The sequence below is a fragment of the Saccoglossus kowalevskii genome, chromosome 1 (assembly GCF_978046115.1).
Source record: "Saccoglossus kowalevskii chromosome 1, keSacKowa6.1, whole genome shotgun sequence".
NCBI classification, from domain to species: Eukaryota; Metazoa; Hemichordata; class Enteropneusta; family Harrimaniidae; genus Saccoglossus; species Saccoglossus kowalevskii.
In genome coordinates this window covers 24,747,186-24,765,429 of record NC_140641.1, presented here as the reverse complement: position 1 = coordinate 24,765,429, position 18,244 = coordinate 24,747,186, and the positions used below count along the sequence as shown (strand labels likewise).

The window sequence follows — 18,244 nt, the reverse complement described above, 5'->3', positions numbered from 1 at the left end:
CATATCCCGACCTGCTTCACGCCTCAAAAACTTTTCCCATACTTGATAATTGTATTTGTTGACTACATAAGTCTGATGTAAGCAGCATTGAGACAATAACACAGTATTTTATTATATATTCACGGAAATGAGCCTTTTCGAGGATTACATCAACCAGTTAGCAAATGCCTTTAGACGACGTGACGCATTCTTTGAGCCGCCCCACTGAGCGAGCTGACAACAATGCTCCGTCGTGTTAGTACTACTGAGACTAGCGGACAAAGCAATATTGAAGAACGATAGAGATTCACGTAGCAGCGTTTTGCAGAGGTATGTCGTACTTCATATTTTAGTGATACCTCGCGAATATTTACCAAGATCAACTCAATATGTTAAAAAAACGATATTTTAAAAATAAAATAAAGTAGTCTAGTTTTTTTTTTTTTTTCATATACTATGTTTGTATTCATTTTACATCTCTGTTTGAATTGAATTAACTTTATTTTAATATAGCGTAATAAAGGTATTATTTTTAATTATTTGTTGGTATGATATATGTCCTCGCATGTATTTCAATATTTTGTTCCCACCCGGATATAATGACGCTTCTTTTATTTCCCCGTATAGATGTATACGTAATAGTTTCTATAAAACCGGATTTCAAAGAGGTCACACATGCCATAAAAGTACACTCTTCACTCTATCATAATGCATCAGATGTATCCACAACATTGAAGATATAAATAACAACAAATTCACAATTGTATCAACTTACATCATATCTATATAGCTAACATGTAAAGAAGATACAAATCCACTTTTACAAATTTAATATTTATATTGACGTTAAATAATAATAATAAATAATAATAATAATAATAATAATAATAATAATAATAATAATAATAATAATAATAAGCATATCATCACATGACACTGTAAAGTAAATAAACAATAAGTTGTACTATTACATTTCACAACGAAACAGGCAGCCGATCGACTGGTGTAAACACTTTGAGGTATTGTGCAGTTCTATTTGTTTTATTTTATATATTTTTATGTTTACGATATTTTCAATTACATTTATTTTTTTGTTTTATAACTAATATATATATATAATAATTAAACACATATTTCAATAATAAACAAAATAAAAATGTTTGGTTTATATTTGAATCAACTTATCGATCAACAAATATCGATTTAGTTGCCAAGAATTTATAATAATATAAAAGACTTAATTTTAATCAATTTGTTTATATCATATAATGTGATTTTTCTTTCATGAATTCCTGGTTTAAACCATAGACCTTAAAAATACATATGTATTATGCTTAAACCTCGTGCAATACCAAAATTTACTTTACTTGAGCCATTGATTCACAAGCGATACCGATACAGAAAGAGCTAAAAATGAACTGAAACTGATGAAATAGACAATAGATCAGTGAATTCAAACCTAGTGAATGTCCTTGCAATATCAAATCCGTTAATAGTAAACCTAGTGAATATTTCACTCTTTAGTAGTGCGATGTGGCCTACATTATGGCGCATCTCAGACCATGGAAAGGTACTAACGTTAGCACCTTCCATGCTCAGACTTAGTAATATTTTGTTAATCCCCTAATTGTCTGAGTGTGTATCAAATACAATATTACGAAATAAACAATAGATCAGTGAAGCCAAACCTAGTTAATATTCCTGCAATATCAAATCCGTTAATAGTAAACAAAGTGATTATTTCACTCTTCAGTAGTGCGATTTGGTCTACATTATGACGTATCTCAGGCTTATCTACTTGTCTGAGTGCGTATCAAATACCATATTATAAAATAAATATTTTCGTCCATATTGAACTTTTAATAAATACACAACATTTTATAACACTTCTTTTGTTTCCATCATCATTGAAAGCGTTACGGTGTGCTCCGTGTTTTCTGATTCTTCGGAGGGGTTCTCACAGTCCATGTTATCGTCAATGTTCGGGATCGAATTCAGATTTTCGTAAGTTGTTCCGGCAGATAGGCGCCCTCTGTTGGAGCACGACAAGAAAGGACGAACAGCCGGTGAGGGCGGTAGTAACGGAAAGGAACTGTAAAGCGGCTGCAGAAACGACGCACTCTGAAATGTACAATTGAAATAGACACATGTTTCGTGGTTAATACAAAAGTGCAGCTACCCACCACATTCAGATGAAAGTGTAACAAATATTCAGTAGAATATGAAAAAATCATTCTGTTTAAGATCTAAATCAAGGCATATTGCACTTTCTATATAAATGACAAGGAAAATTTCATATCGTTTTGTGTGGGATTTGAATTCATGACATTCAGTATACGGGACTGGCAATGGAGCAAACCGGGATGCATGCGAAGACTACATAGTCATTGTACTCTCGTGCATACACATTGTTATATCCTGCCTGCCACGACCCTAGATGGCGTACTTGGCGCCTTTCCGATGTCCCGTTGGATAACACAACTAACGAATTACTAGTATGCAAATTACTCCAATAGAAATAAATTTAGCATCTATGTGAGTGACAAATGACATATTTCAAGTCACCCAGTGTATTTTTATAACAATGTAATTTGCAGTTTAACGTAAGCAGTACGTGAATAGGTCACGTGGCATCGTGCTTAAACTAAAATAAGGTGTTATATACTGCAAGACATTATTTTACCTGAACGTGTCATTGGAGCTAATTTAGATGTAGCTAAGTCAGCGAAACTGTCAGCGAAACACTATACAGGGCAACCCAAACAACCCCCCCCCACCTCGACTCAGCGATCTTAGTCTGACCACTAACGAGATAGTGCTAAATATAACATATATAAATGGTGTACTTATATACCGGTATGAGAGTAGGTGTATGCAAGCCTGTTGGTAAATAAGGGTATGATTTCCCCTGACACTCGAGCAGATAGTGGAAGTGCTGTTCCTTCTTTCGCCATTTTGCTCGACGGTTCTGGAACCAAACCTGCAACAAGAATCGAATATTTGAGGTTGTCTTATTATCATGTCACGTGATTAAATTGGAAGTGTGGTAAGGCTCAAAGAGAAATTTAGAATATCATATTAAATTCGAATCATTCACTGGGTATCTGGGAGGTAGATAAATAGTGTGCAAATATTGGTCAGCACAATTTTACAAGTGAGCAGAATCAATTAAGGAATAAATCTTATACTTAGGTGAACAAAGTTTACCTTTGAAATAGATTAGGGCACACACTTTGAATTAAATAAGTGTGGATAGGAAAATTGAACTATTATTTAATATAATATTTAAGAGTCAGTGACCTGCCAATGAAATACACATTACGCTATATTGAAACAAACAACAATTTCCGGATACATGTGTACGGGCAAAAGACTCCCTCTGGATTTTAAATGGTCAAACCTTTTGCCCATAGGATTCCATACATGATGTTGTAAGCAAAATTTGGCTCGGTGAATTTTGCTCATTACATATCAAACCTCGTATATGTCCTAACCCATGCGCACAGGGCTGTGAGCCCGTACATTGATGGATAAATATCTTATTTGTGGCGATGTTTCATGTGACATAAACAAAAGGTTGTATTTTATAGTCACTATATCTATAGGATGATAGGGTGAGCCAAGCGCTAACACGTGTCGAGATGGGTTTCAACTGCCATAGTCACTCGGTGATTGGTTACAGCGCGCAACATACCTGTACACGTGATTCCGGTAAGCCAATCCGACGAGCCAATCGTTCACGCGTGAACATGTCGGGATAATGAGTACGACGAAACGCCCTCTCCAGTTCTTGTAGTTGGCGACTAGAGAAAGTTGTTCTGCTTCTTTTAGGTTTACCTTTCTTGTGCTCTTCTAATAAAAACAAACAGATGAAACGTTTTCGTGATAGAGGGCGAAAGATCAAATGTTTACCAAGGACACCATCGATGTATCTTTGCAATAAACGAAGAGCTTTGTGACGGAGACGCAAATGAACGAGAAAAGCGTGTGGTTTCAACTACATTGCTTACATCAAACTACTCATTTTTGACGTCATTTCGCCACTAAAGGGCACGTCCAATAGGAAATGTGTATTTTCATCATTGTGGTGCACACTTTGGGTTTTTAGTTCATAACCAACTAACCCCACAACGACTTCCTATATAATACGATGTTTAGTAAATTCTTGGTCATTCCAGAATGAATCAATAATTTTGATTAGGTTGACGTCATTATTTAAAAAAAAAAACATAATTTTTTTAATCATGCTTGTTTTATGCCTGCGTTTTCATAAAATTTTACAAAATGACTAAAATATGAGTGAGAAATTACTATTTACATGCCGCTAGCTGAAAACTACAAATTGTTTTGAAGACATGAATATTTATACATGGCATGATTCTTGTGATTGTCAATCGTGATCAATCAAGATCTTATTAAGTAATCATTATCCTGATTGGACACGACAAACGCGCCCGGTGCTATGACTACCACACATTGGAACAAACTCACAGTTACCACCACCCACAGTAGAGAGTTTAAGATTTGCGTACGTAACGGGAACGTAACGTGTTGTTCTAATTTCGTTTGCGTTACGTTCTCAGGTGTCAGAAAACGATTAAGTACAAGCGCCCACGACGGGACCGTAACTGAAACAAAACCACGTCAATCCGTCTGTCACTGGGCAACCATAATATTATAACTATCCAATAAAATTTGTTAAGTCATTTCACGTCCGGAATCTGAATTAGTAGTTAGTTCCCAGACATTTGGCAGAGCTCTCGCTAATAGAGACAATAGAGAGTTTAAGATTTGCGTACGTAACGGGAACGTAACGTGATGTTCTAATTTCGTTTGCGTTACGTTCTCGGGTGTCAGAAAACGATTAAGTACAAGCGCCCATAACGGGAACGTAACTGAAACCAGAACCATGTCAATCCGTCTCATTGGGCAACAATAACTACCTAATAACATTTGTTATGTCATTTCTCATCCGGAATCTGAATTAGTAGTTAGTTCACAGACATTTGACAGAGCTCTCGCTATTTCCATCCACTCTGCTGAGGTCCCAGGCCTGTTTGCCGAATCCTCTTTCAGCAGATCAATATCATGCGTTTTCAGTGGGTATAAATGTCAGTTAAATGCATCCAATATTTCTTATTTCATCATAAATATTCAAAAACACTCTAATATAAAACGTTTTATCAATGTCAATGAAAATTATTCAAAATTGACAGCGAGAAAAGCTCTCGGAAATCAACTACGAGTCAGTCACCTTGATCACGTTCAAAACGACTGCCGAACGACCAGGCAACCGATGACGTCATTGGTTCGCGCGGAGGTCATGCACAAAGCAGTGACGTATCCGTTCTCGTTCCGTTCTCGTATGCGCATCTTAATGTCTCTATTAAGATGCGCATACGAGAACGGAACGAGAACGGACACGTCACTGCTTTGTGCATGACCTCCGCGCGAACCAATGACGTCATCGGTTGCCTGGTCGTTCGGCAGTCGTTTTGAACGTGATCAAGGTGGCTGACTCGTAGTTGATTTCCGAGAGCTTTTCTCGTTGTCAATTTTGAATAATTTTCATTGACATTGATAAAACGTTTTATATTAGAGTGTTTTTGAATATTTATGATGAAATAAGAAATATTGGATGCATTTTAGCTGACATTTATACCTACTGAAAACGCATGACATTGATCTGCTGAAAGAGGATTCGGCAAACAGGCCTAGGACCTCAGCAGAGTGGATGGAAATAGTGAGAGCTCTGTCAAATGTCTGTGAACTAATTACTAATTCTGACTCCGAACGTGAAATGACATAACAAATTTTATTAGGTAGTTATTGTTGCCCAATGAGAGACTGATTGACATGGTTCTGGTTTCAGTTACGTTCCCGTTGTGGGCGCTTGTACTTAATCGTTTTCTGACACCCGAGAACGTAACGCAAACGCAATTAGAACATCACGTTACGTTCCCGTTACGTACGCAAATCTTAAACTCTCTATTTCCATCCACTCTGCTGAGGTCCCAGGCCTGTTTGCCGAATCCTCTTTCAGCAAATCAATGTCATGCGTTTTCAGTGGGTATAAATATCAGCTAAAATGCATCCAATATTTGTTATTTCATCATAAATATACAAAATCAATCTAATATAAAACATGTTATCAATGTCAGTGAAAATTAATCAAAATTGACAGCGAGAAAAGCTCTCGGAAATCAACTACGAGACAGTCACCTTCATTACGTTCAAAACGAATGCCGTACGACCAGGCAACCGATGACGTCATTGGTTCACGCGGAGGTCATGCACAAAGCAGTGACGTATCCGTTCTCGTTCCGTTCTCGTATGCGCATCTTAATGTCTCTAGTATATAGAAGATATATATGCAAATATGCCTAATTCTAGAAAGTTGTACTCATCTGCTTTTCAAATGAGAGTTGGCGACTGAGACACAATAGTAGTGTTTTCTAGGGATCTCATCATCAGCCGCGAGATCTTCTTTCATGCGTCACTGATTTTCACTAACCACGCCCTCTATAGTTGAAACTGCACTCAAGTTGTAATAATCCTTCAGAATACAAAGTACGTTTATGTATAGGCCCTATAATCTAATGTAACCTGGTTTATACTACATGTGTGTATGCCACGGAAATTAATTACTAGTATTTACATCATGTATTGTTAACCGTAGCTATAAAAACTCTTCCCATTGTTTGGACAACCAACTGACAAATCAAACGCTATTGCGCATGCGCTTCGAAGTATTAGTAGTCTAGTTAGTCGTTTTTATTTTATGATAAATCATTCCCTTCTGTAACATCAAACACAAATATTTAAATATGGGCAACAATAGTTAAAATTAACCACGTAGTACCTTTTTTCAATTACCTCCGTCCCACTATCTATATCTTATCTATACTCGTACATATATAATGGGAAAAATCGAACTTAAAACAATAAAGATACCATTCTGCATTTTGCATGGGGGCGAGATCTACTCACCATCCTTCTGAATCGTTATTTCCTGCATTTTGAGGTGTAAATTTTGCTGACACAAAGGGTTCCAACTTGATTGGGGGGGCGAACTCCCCCCCCCCCACATGTTTTCGGGGCGCCCCGGTGCCGCCGCTATTGTTCAGGTTTTGTTTTGTTGTTTTGTTAACAGACATTCAAAGTAAGAGTACGAGTAAAGCTATCTTTTCATAGTCCCACTATTATACTTGACTTACTAAAGTGATAACGAGATGGCTGGGACATGTTGTAAGAATGGCTGGTGACAGAATACCTAAGGTTGCCCTGAGATGAACACCACCGGGAAAGAGAAATCGGGGAAGACCAAAGACAACCTGGTGTAGGACTGTCAGAGCTGTATCGGAGGAGATGGGTCTCTCAAAGGGCGAAGCACAGACCAAAAGCTAAGGACACAATACAGTGGCAAGGTTTTATTGCAACCTTATAACCCACCGGGGATGCACAGATTTGAAGTGAAGCGAAAGAGATAATATATCAGGACGACATACCAGTATGAAGATGATTGTGTTGGGGCCCAAGGCGAGATAATGTATTAGATTTAACTGATCAAATATGAATATGATTTTCGATCAGACATTTAAAAAATGTTGGCGTCAGATGCAATCCGATCGTGCAAAAATACACTGTCTGTTACTAGTCAGATTTTCGAAAAATCGAACGTGTTCAATTTCACAGTTAATAGGATCAGATTATACGTCCGCATAGCAAAGATTGTAATAACAAGAAATAGGTTGATTTATACTACAGTGTACTAGTACAACTCGTGTATATGAATTGTTATAGCAAACTGATATATAATTTTAGTCCCGAGTCACGTGTTGTTTACTACGTGAACACGTGGTTATGTATTACACATATATGTGACCCAATCTAATGAGAAAAGAAAGTCTGATTTAACACCTTCTATAGTCGTACATAGAAGGCAACAAACAATACACACCCGAACACGTCAGTTGGAAACAGTAATCACTGAAACATTGTAAGTCACGTGAATCAATTGTCTTGATCGTGAATATATTTCTGTAACTTTAGAAAGTGCGTAAACGCGCAAAAGGCAATTATCTTAAATGGCTAAAATATCAGAGATTTTCTGCACTTAAGAGCATATGCAACAAATGTCGCGAGTTGTGGCAATCATGCAGTAGAATTACAAGTTTGCAAAATACGGATAAATTTAAGTTATGGTATGAATGCTCATCATGGAAAGATACAGGTAGATATTTTGCTTCTGAGATCGTAATACCGTGTGACATACGAAGCAAAAATTATAATTCGTTCTCAACCAAGCCAAAATTACAAAGTTTACATATTCTCATATTCTTCGGGATATGGAACTTCCGATCCGATTTAAACCCGAAGGTTGTGTGATGATGATCTCAACTGACAAAGTATAGGCATTAGTATATCGTTTTCAATCAGAGATATTTTTTCACATGATTGTGTTGATTATTTTGCCACATTGTATGTACTCTCGGTTACTAGAAGCGTGGTATGATATGCAAATGAACATGTTTCAGTAGCATCAATTCAGCGAAGTAGCGATTTATTTCGCGTTTTTGTCGGCTTGTTGTTGCGTAATTCGTCACTCGCAACGATAGTAACCATGATATTTTACAGCAACAAACAAGACCACCAAATTAAGTTGTGATGTTACACTGAAACACATAGTTACTCGTGCGATTGGATACAATTTTTTTTCTGAATAAACATACTAGTATCTTACCATTCAATGTGTTCATGGCGGTCGGATTAACTTCATTGACTTCATTCGGGTTATTGCCTTCTTTGAAAAGATCCAACAAGTTGTTGATAGAATACCTGTGGCAAAATCCACCCTGTGATTGATGGATCGATGCGTCTTTGCTCGGATTACTTGTTGCACGATAATCGTACACGTCGGATGCGTCGTGAGTTCGATTCCTTTCGGCACGAGCCGGCAACTCTTGCCGCTGGATTCCGAGATCGGTTTTCTCGGTGGAGTATGGACCATCTCCACGATATAGAGGTTGTACGCATTCTGGGAAAGGATCGTTCATTTTAAATAACTCGAATTACACACTTCTTGAAACTGTTTGAAAAAATACTGTTGTTTAGAGAAATTGATAACGAAACTTGACATGCACACGCAAAGCACAATCGAGCAACACTCGACTGATTGATTGATTTTATACCTGTTTTCACACACAACCAATCTAAAGGTGAAATCGATTGAAGCTTTACTATGTTTTCATTTCTCAAGGCATGACCGGATTACAAGGTATTTTATATTGATTTGATGCTGTGTTTTTAGCATTCATCTACCGGGGAGGGGAGTGAAGTGTGGGTTATATAAAGTGTTCGGCCGTTGAATTTAATACGAACACTCCCTAAAGATATGTTGCAAAAACAACTTTGAATTAAGTAAGGCGATGATTTAGCTGAATTTGTTGACATGTTGATTTAAATTAGACGACATGTTGACTGATGTAAGGCAATATGTTGAACCATGGACATGTTGACTGATGTAAGGAATATGTTGGACATGTTGACTGATGTAAGGCAATATGTTGAATTATGGACATGTTGACTGATGTAAGGCAATATGTTGTACTATGGACATGTTGGCTGATGTAAGGCAATATGTTGAACTATGGACATGTTGACTGATGTATGGCAATATGTTGAACTATGGACGTGTTGGCTGATATAAGGCAATATGTTGAACTATGGACATATATGTTGGCTGATATAAGGCAATATGTTGAACTATGAACACGTTGACTGATGTAAGGCAAGATGTTGAACTATGGACATGTTGACTGATGTAAGGCAATATGTTGAACTATGGACATGTTGACTGATGTAAGGCAATATGTTGAACTATGGACACGTTGACTGATGTAAGGCAAGATGTTGAACTGTGGACATGTTGACTGATGTAAGGCAATATGTTGAACTATGGACATGTTGACTGATACAGTGCGACATGGTAAGTGATGCTGGGTGACTTATTGACGTTGGACGATATGTTGGTTAATACGGGGAAACATATTGGTTGACATTGGATGGAAGGTTAGGGACTGGTAATTTTCTCCGGCTTGGGGGGGGGGGGTGCCGGGGGAAAACAGGGGGACCAAGCTATTTTGAAATTGAATGGGCGGTGCCTATTTCCCCCATTGCCTTAGCGGGGCAATCAATTTTGTTATGTGCAGAAAAAAATACATAGTTTGGACAGACACAATATTTACATTAATGATTATTGAAAATCTTTATTGCACAAAAATATTCAAGTTTTATTTTTATAATATAAAGTTTATTGTATTTTTTAATTTGTAATAAACAACCAATGCATGCACCCAAATAGTTTTTTTCTTTGGATAACTCAACTCATTTTAATGTACAATACCAAAGAAGATAGCAAAAATGAGTATGATATATTTGAAATAACATTTATCATTAATAAAACATATCAATCCAACAGTATATAACATAGCCTAGTACATGAACTATTTGTAACTCTTAAAATGTCAACACTTTCATGGATGCCATCGTCACCACTGTCATGAACAACACTTTCATGGATGCCATCATCACCACTGTCATAGATAACACTTTCATGGATGCCATCATCACCACTGTCATGGACAACACTTTCATGGATGACATCGTCACCACTGTCATGAACAACACTTTCATGGATGCCATAATCACCACTGTCATGGACAACACTTTCGTGGATGCCATCGTCACCACTGTCATAGACAACACTTTCATGGATGCCATAATCACCACTGTCATAGACAACACTTTCGTGGATGCCATCGTCACCACTGTCATGGACAACACTTTCATGGATGACATCATCACCACTGTCATGAACAACACTTTCATGGATGCCATCATCACCACTGTCATGGACAACACTTTCATGGATGCCATCGTCACCACTGTCATGAACAACACTTTCATGGATGCCATCGTCACCACTGTCATAGACAACACTTTCATGGATGCCATCGTCACCACTGTCATAGACAACACTTTCATGGATGCCATAATCACCACTGTCATGGACAACACTTTCATGGATTACATCGTCACCACTGTCATGAACAACACTTTCATGGATGCCATCGTCACCACTGTCATAGACAACACTTTCATGGATGCCATAATCACCACTGTCATGGACAACACTTTCATGGATGCCATCATCACCACTGTCATGGACAACACTTTCATGGATGCCATCATCACCACTGTCATGGACAACACTTTCATGGATGCCATCATCACCACTGTCATGGACAACACTTTCATGGATGACATCATCACCACTGTCATGGACAACACTTTCATGGATTACATCGTCACCACTGTCATAGACAACACTTTCATGGATGCCATCATCACCACTGTCATGGACAACACTTTCATGGATGACATCATCACCACTGTCATGGACAACACTTTCATGGATTACATCGTCACCACTGTCATAGACAACACTTTCATGGATGCCATCATCACCACTGTCATGAACAACACTTTCATGGATGCCATAATCACCACTGTCATGGACAACACTTTCATGGATGCCATCGTCACCACTGTCATAGACAACACTTTCATGGATGCCATAATCACCACTGTCATAGACAACACTTTCGTGGATGCCATCGTCACCACTGTCATGGACAACACTTTCATGGATGACATCATCACCACTGTCATGAACAACACTTTCATGGATGCCATCATCACCACTGTCATGGACAACACTTTCATGGATGCCATCGTCACCACTGTCATGAACAACACTTTCATGGATGCCATCGTCACCACTGTCATAGACAACACTTTCATGGATGCCATCGTCACCACTGTCATAGACAACACTTTCATGGATGCCATAATCACCACTGTCATGGACAACACTTTCATGGATTACATCGTCACCACTGTCATGAACAACACTTTCATGGATGCCATCATCACCACTGTCATGGACAACACTTTCATGGATTACATCGTCACCACTGTCATGGACAACACTTTCATGGATGACATCATCACCACTGTCATGGAAACACTTTCATGGATTACATCATCACCACTGTCATGAACAACACTTTCATGGATGCCATCGTCACCACTGTCATGAACAACACTTTCATGGATGCCATCATCACCACTGTCATGAACAACACTTTCATGGATGCCATCATCACCACTGTCATGGACAACACTTTCATGGATGCCATCGTCACCACTGTCATGAACAACACTTTCATGGATTACATCGTCACCACTGTCATGAACAACACTTTCATGGATGCCATCGTCACCACTGTCATGAACAACACTTTCATGGATGCCATCATCACCACTGTCATGGACAACACTTTCATGGATGCCATCGTCACCACTGTCATGAACAACACTTTCATGGATGCCATCGTCACCACTGTCATGGACAACACTTTCATGGATGCCATCATCACCACTGTCATGGAAACACTTTCATGGATGTCATCATCACCACTGTCATAGACAACACTTTCATGGATGCCATCATCACCACTGTCATGGACAACACTTTCATGGATGCCATCATCACCACTGTCATGGACAACACTTTCATGGATGCCATCGTCACCACTGTCATGGAAACACTTTCATGGATGCCATCGTCACCACTGTCATGGAAACACTTTCATGGATGCCATCATCACCACTGTCATAGACAACACTTTCATGGATACCATCATCACCACTGTCATGGACAACACTTTCATGGATGCCATCATCACCACTGTCATGGACAACACTTTCATGGATGCCATCGTCACCACTGTCATGAACAACACTTTCATGGATGCCATCGTCACCACTGTCATGGACAACACTTTCATGGATGCCATCATCACCACTGCCATAGACAACACTTTCATGGATGCCATCGTCACCACTGTCATGAACAACACTTTCATGGATGCCATCGTCACCACTGTCATGAACAACACTTTCATGGATGCCATCGTCACCACTGTCATGAACAACACTTTCATGGATGCCATCGTCACCACTGTCATGGACAACACTTTCATGGATTCCATCGTCACTACTGTCATGGAAACACTTTCATGGATTCCATCGTCACTACTGTCATAGACAACACTTTCATGGATGTCATCGTCACCACTGTCATGGACAACACTTTCATGGATGCCATCATCACCACTGTCATAGACAACACTTTCATGGATGCCATCGTCACCACTGTCATGGAAACACTTTCATGGATTCCATCGTCACTACTGTCAAAGACAACACTTTCATGGATGTCATCGTCACCACTGTCATGGACAACACTTTCATGGATGCCATCATCACCACTGTCATAGACAACACTTTCATGGATGCCATCATCACCACTGTCATGAACAACACTTTCGTGGATGCCATCGTCACCACTGTCATGAACAACACTTTCATGGATGCCATCATCACCACTGTCATGAACAACACTTTCATGGATGCCATCATCACCACTGTCATGGACAACACTTTCGTGGATGCTATCGTCACCACTGTCATGAACAACACTTCCATGGATGCCATCGTCACCACTGTCATAGACAACACTTTCATGGATGCAATCATCACCACTGTCATGGACAACACGTTCATGGATGCCATCATCATCACTGTCATAGACAACACTTTCATGGATTCCATCGTCACCACTGTCATGGACAACACTTTCATGGATGCCATCGTCACTACTGTCATAAACAACACTTTCATGGATGACATCGTTACCACTGTCATGGTCAACACTTTCATGGATGTCTTCGTCACCACTGTCATAGACAACACTTTCATGGATGCCATCGTCACCACTGTCATAGATAACACTTTCATGGATGCCATCGTCACCACTGTCATGGACAACACCCACATGGATCACATAATCATCACTGCCATGACTGACAACATAGTCATGAACGGCATCATCACCTTATACTAAAATATGTTTGGATATTTAGAGTATTAAACAATTTTCACTTCCGGTCAAGTTATTTTATACTTATGAATATTTACATTTGAGATACAATTTTTGATGTGTGTTGGTTCTTGGATACTTAAGTTTCCTTGTCCTGTACTTCGTTTAGTAATTGGTACTTCCCAGATTGAGTAAAAACGGATAGTTCGTGATTTTGACACGGGAAATGCCTGTGGTAAATTATATAACATAAACACGGTTTTCACCCTCGCTTATTATAACACCCTTAAAAAGCGAGTGATTCTAGTTTTCCTCGAGGGTAAACAATGGTTAATTCGTGTTTTGTATTACAATTTTAAACAGTTTTGAGTGCTTCACTTGTTCACTTCATTTGCCTTGAACAGTGTCTTGGGGTTCATCAATGCCGTCACTGGAATCTTACCGATATCGATTAAGTTGAAATTTCCGTAGCCGTCGCCATTAATTCACAAAAAGAAACCTTGTGGTGAAATAGTAATTAGCATATTTTTTTTTTTCATTATTGTCGTCATTATCGTCGCCACCATAGACGTAATTAAAAGCCATTTTGCCATTCTGTGTATTGTTTGACAAATATATTAAACAAAACAATAAATACCTCTACTTCACTAGAATCTGAAACGAACATTATTTGGGTCAAAATATCGGCTAGTATGTTTCAGGAGAATTGTTTCTTTTCTCTTAGCATCCTGTCATATAACGCGTTTTTTAAGATGCACATTTACACTTCCACAAGTATTTCAAATATACTTTGGACAACCTCTAACAAGTTGATACTCACTGGCACGTCAATCAGTTCTTCGATTGTGTTATGCATTCACGGAATGCAATGCGAGAAACACGGCGAAAACGTTCAAAAATCGCGCGCATTCGTATTCGAGGTACTGCTAACGTCGAACAATGTAAACCAATCACAATTCTAAGTACATTCCACGTGTCGTCCACGTAATTCCTGCTTTCCACCTTTCCAGTGAGTCGCGCCCTCTGTCGGCGGTACGCTTCTATGACGTAAAATAATGCAGATGGAAGCAGGTCGTCCATATTGATAACTTTTTTTGATTGTGTAGCCAGTCCTTTATAATTTAGAATATATTTTTCTGCATCTCAAAAATAAATGCCTCTTTCACCCACCTATGTCACAAAACACTTCACCACTGGAGAGCGGGTTTTATTTTGAAAAAGCTCATTCTTTATTAAAAATCAACGCAGTCTTGAACGACAATATCAATAACAAACTAGACAAAGTTATTTACTGTAAACAAACAATTTGTGATGTTGTTCTTTCAGTCTGACTGGCTATAGGTATTCCTGACTTGACAATGTCAATATAACAGTTAAATAATCAGAACGAAAAAAGTATTTATGCAAATTATTATCATATTCTACCTACACTATACCGATTGTATAGTATTTTTTCCGGGAAATACCGCGTCACCACAAATAAATGAACACATTCGTTCAACAGGTTGTTGAGACATCAATTCCTTAACCATGGAAGAATAAAGCCGACTTATCGTAAATTTTTTGTGTGTAGAATTGTGAATCGTAGAACATACTCAAAAAAAATGTTAAAATATAGAATGCTTAGCAAGATTTAGCAAGGCTGTACATAAATAATAAAAAAGAAACATGATGAAAAAAAGAAATGACGGGATCTCCATATCATGCACTATGTTTAACTTTTAACAAAACGATAATACATTTAAATTTGGAACTATTACAGCCATTTTAATTATGAGCATTAGCAAACTTCTTATTGAGTGAATTGTTATGCAAATTAGCAATTATCTCAGCTTCGTTTTAGTGCACATCCCAGAACTTTTAAAACAAATAGCTCCTAGACGTTTGACCTTTTGTTTTGAAATTTTCACAAATGATTGACAAAGTGTTTATCTTCAAAACGCCGTCGAGCATTGTTTTTGCTTGAACAGTGTTACAGCAATCGTACGGACAACTAGCCTGGGTGTTAATTTATGCATAAACATGAAGTAGTTAAATTTGAGCTGCTGCCCTGCAAAATTGACAACTACTAGACAGTTTTCAAGACGGCACTTTCTTCATAGTAAACAGATGTATCCAATAAACCAATTTTGACAGAAAACAGAAACATGGTTTAGAAGCTATTTTTTTAAAATCACTTTTGACCAAAAAAGCACATTCTTGTGCATATTTCAAACTACAGTTTCCATAAAAAAATACTAACAAAATTTTAAAATTCATACAATAAGCTTTCCGAAAATATATAGTTTTGTGGACAAGGGAGGTCATCTTGGTTTCCTAATTAACTAATTAAAATACCTGTCCGCTAAACTGCATCTCTACTAGTACCTTAAATACTCGTGTTCAATAGATACACAAAATGGAAATGTGTTTATCGTAAACGAAAATAGTAATGCTTTGATGAAATCATGGGTTACGATATTGGGCATTAGTGTGTACCTGAAATTCGAGTACATTGAAATTTAAGTATATTTCGTTGAATGAAAACTAATTTATGGCCAAAACAATCGTTACAACTACTGTAAGTAAAAAACAGTGTGTACACTAATGTCTCATAAACTGTTTTATTTCGAAATAATGTCGAAAACAGGTATTAAAAAGCGTATATAATCGCCTCACAGCAGGACTTATCAGCAGTTTCACAGTCTTCAAAATGTGGGAGGATTGGCGTTAGATTGGAACAGCCACGAGGCATGCAATCATTTGCGTGATTGACCGAAACCCAATAAATATGTAATTTTGAAATGACTTTCGCGCAGTTCAGTTATTATGGGAGGCAATTTGTGATTTGATACACTCTAAAACTCGATTATTGGGTGTTAATCGTCACAACAGAACTAAAAAGAAACCCCATTAAGAAAACATCACCTCGAGTGGAAAGGTGCTATAAGACATTCCATGATTTTAACTCACCCATGTGGGATTCCGGTTTATTCTGGCTGTACAATGTACTGTTACTAATTCATTTCATCTCACTGCCTCTACATTTGTGGAGAAGGATGAACGGATATAAAACAGTGCTAGCGGACGATGATTTCTTTTAGATTTTAGCTAATCATTTAAGCATCCGGTTACAGGTTTACTGTTATATTAAAAGCTGTCTGAAAAATAACGGTTCTTTGCACAGGTACTGTAGATGATATGACTTTCGCTTCTGAAACCAGGTTTCGGTAATGAATATTTTTATTTTCCTTGCCTAATGAGTCGAGGCTTCACAACCAGCAATTGGAAAGCAATATACGCAGCTAGTCTAGATGGAGAATTGGGAGTCAGTGATATGACACAGCTCAAGTAATACTACTAATAAACGAATTCGTTTCGTAGGCACGTCCCTACAGTTGGTCGCATCAACAAACAAACTCAACAATTTTGGTTATAGAAATCCCGTACAGCAGCCATAAACTATCTGGTGCAAGAAATCTGATTTATATTAAGAATGTTATGGTTTAATTGTCCCGCTGCGCAGTGTGCTGATTGTGAATTTTGACCAGGGTGGCTTACGTGTAGCAGCAGTTTTTTAACTTTCACTACTAATTCCTCTTTTCATCACAAATTTACAAAATAGTCCCACATACAGTAAGCACCTTTCTTCAGAAGACTGAAACCAAAATAACCAGAGTCTTGAGTAAAAACTGAAAATCGACTCAAATTTTCTCTGTTGGCTCCAAAATTAGGTTTCATTTCCAAAAATATTCCAGAATATAAGGAAAAAAGTGCAGAAAAATCTGGGAATGAAAAGGTTAACATAATGGGGGACTGGAATTAAAATTACAACGTAACTTTTCCACAATTGCATACAGTACAAGAAGTCTTGATTGTTACGTAACCATTTTAGAAAACTGGCCATATATCCCCAAAACACAGTCCTCAAAAAAACTGTTGGATGTGGCATTTGATTGAGGGATTGTTTGGATACCTGGACTTAATTCTATCAAGTAAATGTTTATGCTACAGCAGACCGAAACCGTGCGATTCGGGCGATGACCATTGAACATCTAAGGGCGGTAGTCGTCGCGTCACGCATGCGTGAGATATATGGGTTTCATATAAACAAAGATGGCGACTTTGACTGTTGAGCAGATCCACAAACTGAGATGTTACTAAGCTTCAATTAGGTATTGTTTTAGGTTTTTGGAACGCATCGAAAGTGTCACCGGCGGTAATTAAGTCGGTCGCGCCCATGTCAAACATCATATTTGTGATTTCCATTAGAAGAGC

The 18,244-nt window shown here is 38.1% G+C and overlaps 1 protein-coding gene across 1 annotated transcript; it reads right to left on the bottom strand.

Moving 5' to 3' along the window:
• Positions 1-797: 797 nt before the first annotated feature.
• LOC100377373 (uncharacterized) lies at positions 798-9,116 on the bottom strand. The gene is made up of 4 exons (XM_002734534.3): positions 8,723-9,116; positions 3,674-3,831; positions 2,834-2,959; positions 798-2,100 (listed from the first exon to the last, which is right to left on the bottom strand). The coding sequence occupies exons 1-4, from the start codon at positions 9,033-9,035 to the stop codon at positions 1,858-1,860; spliced, it is 840 nt and encodes a 279-aa protein (XP_002734580.2). The 5' UTR covers positions 9,036-9,116; the 3' UTR covers positions 798-1,857.
• Between the last annotated feature and the right edge of the window lie 9,128 nt (positions 9,117-18,244).

What these genes read in the sequence shown, in the direction of transcription:
- LOC100377373 (XM_002734534.3), bottom strand. Translation starts at nt 9,035, where the DNA reads ATGAACGATCCTTTCCCAGAATGCGTACAACCTCTATATCGTGGAGAT. An exon ending in TACCGGAATCACGTGTACAG is followed by an intron (nt 2,960 to 3,673) that starts GTATGTTGCGCG and finishes TTCTTGTTGCAG; the next exon opens with GTTTGGTTCCAGAACCGTCG. An exon ending in ATACACCTACTCTCATACCG is followed by an intron (nt 2,101 to 2,833) that starts GTATATAAGTAC and finishes TGTACATTTCAG; the next exon opens with AGTGCGTCGTTTCTGCAGCC.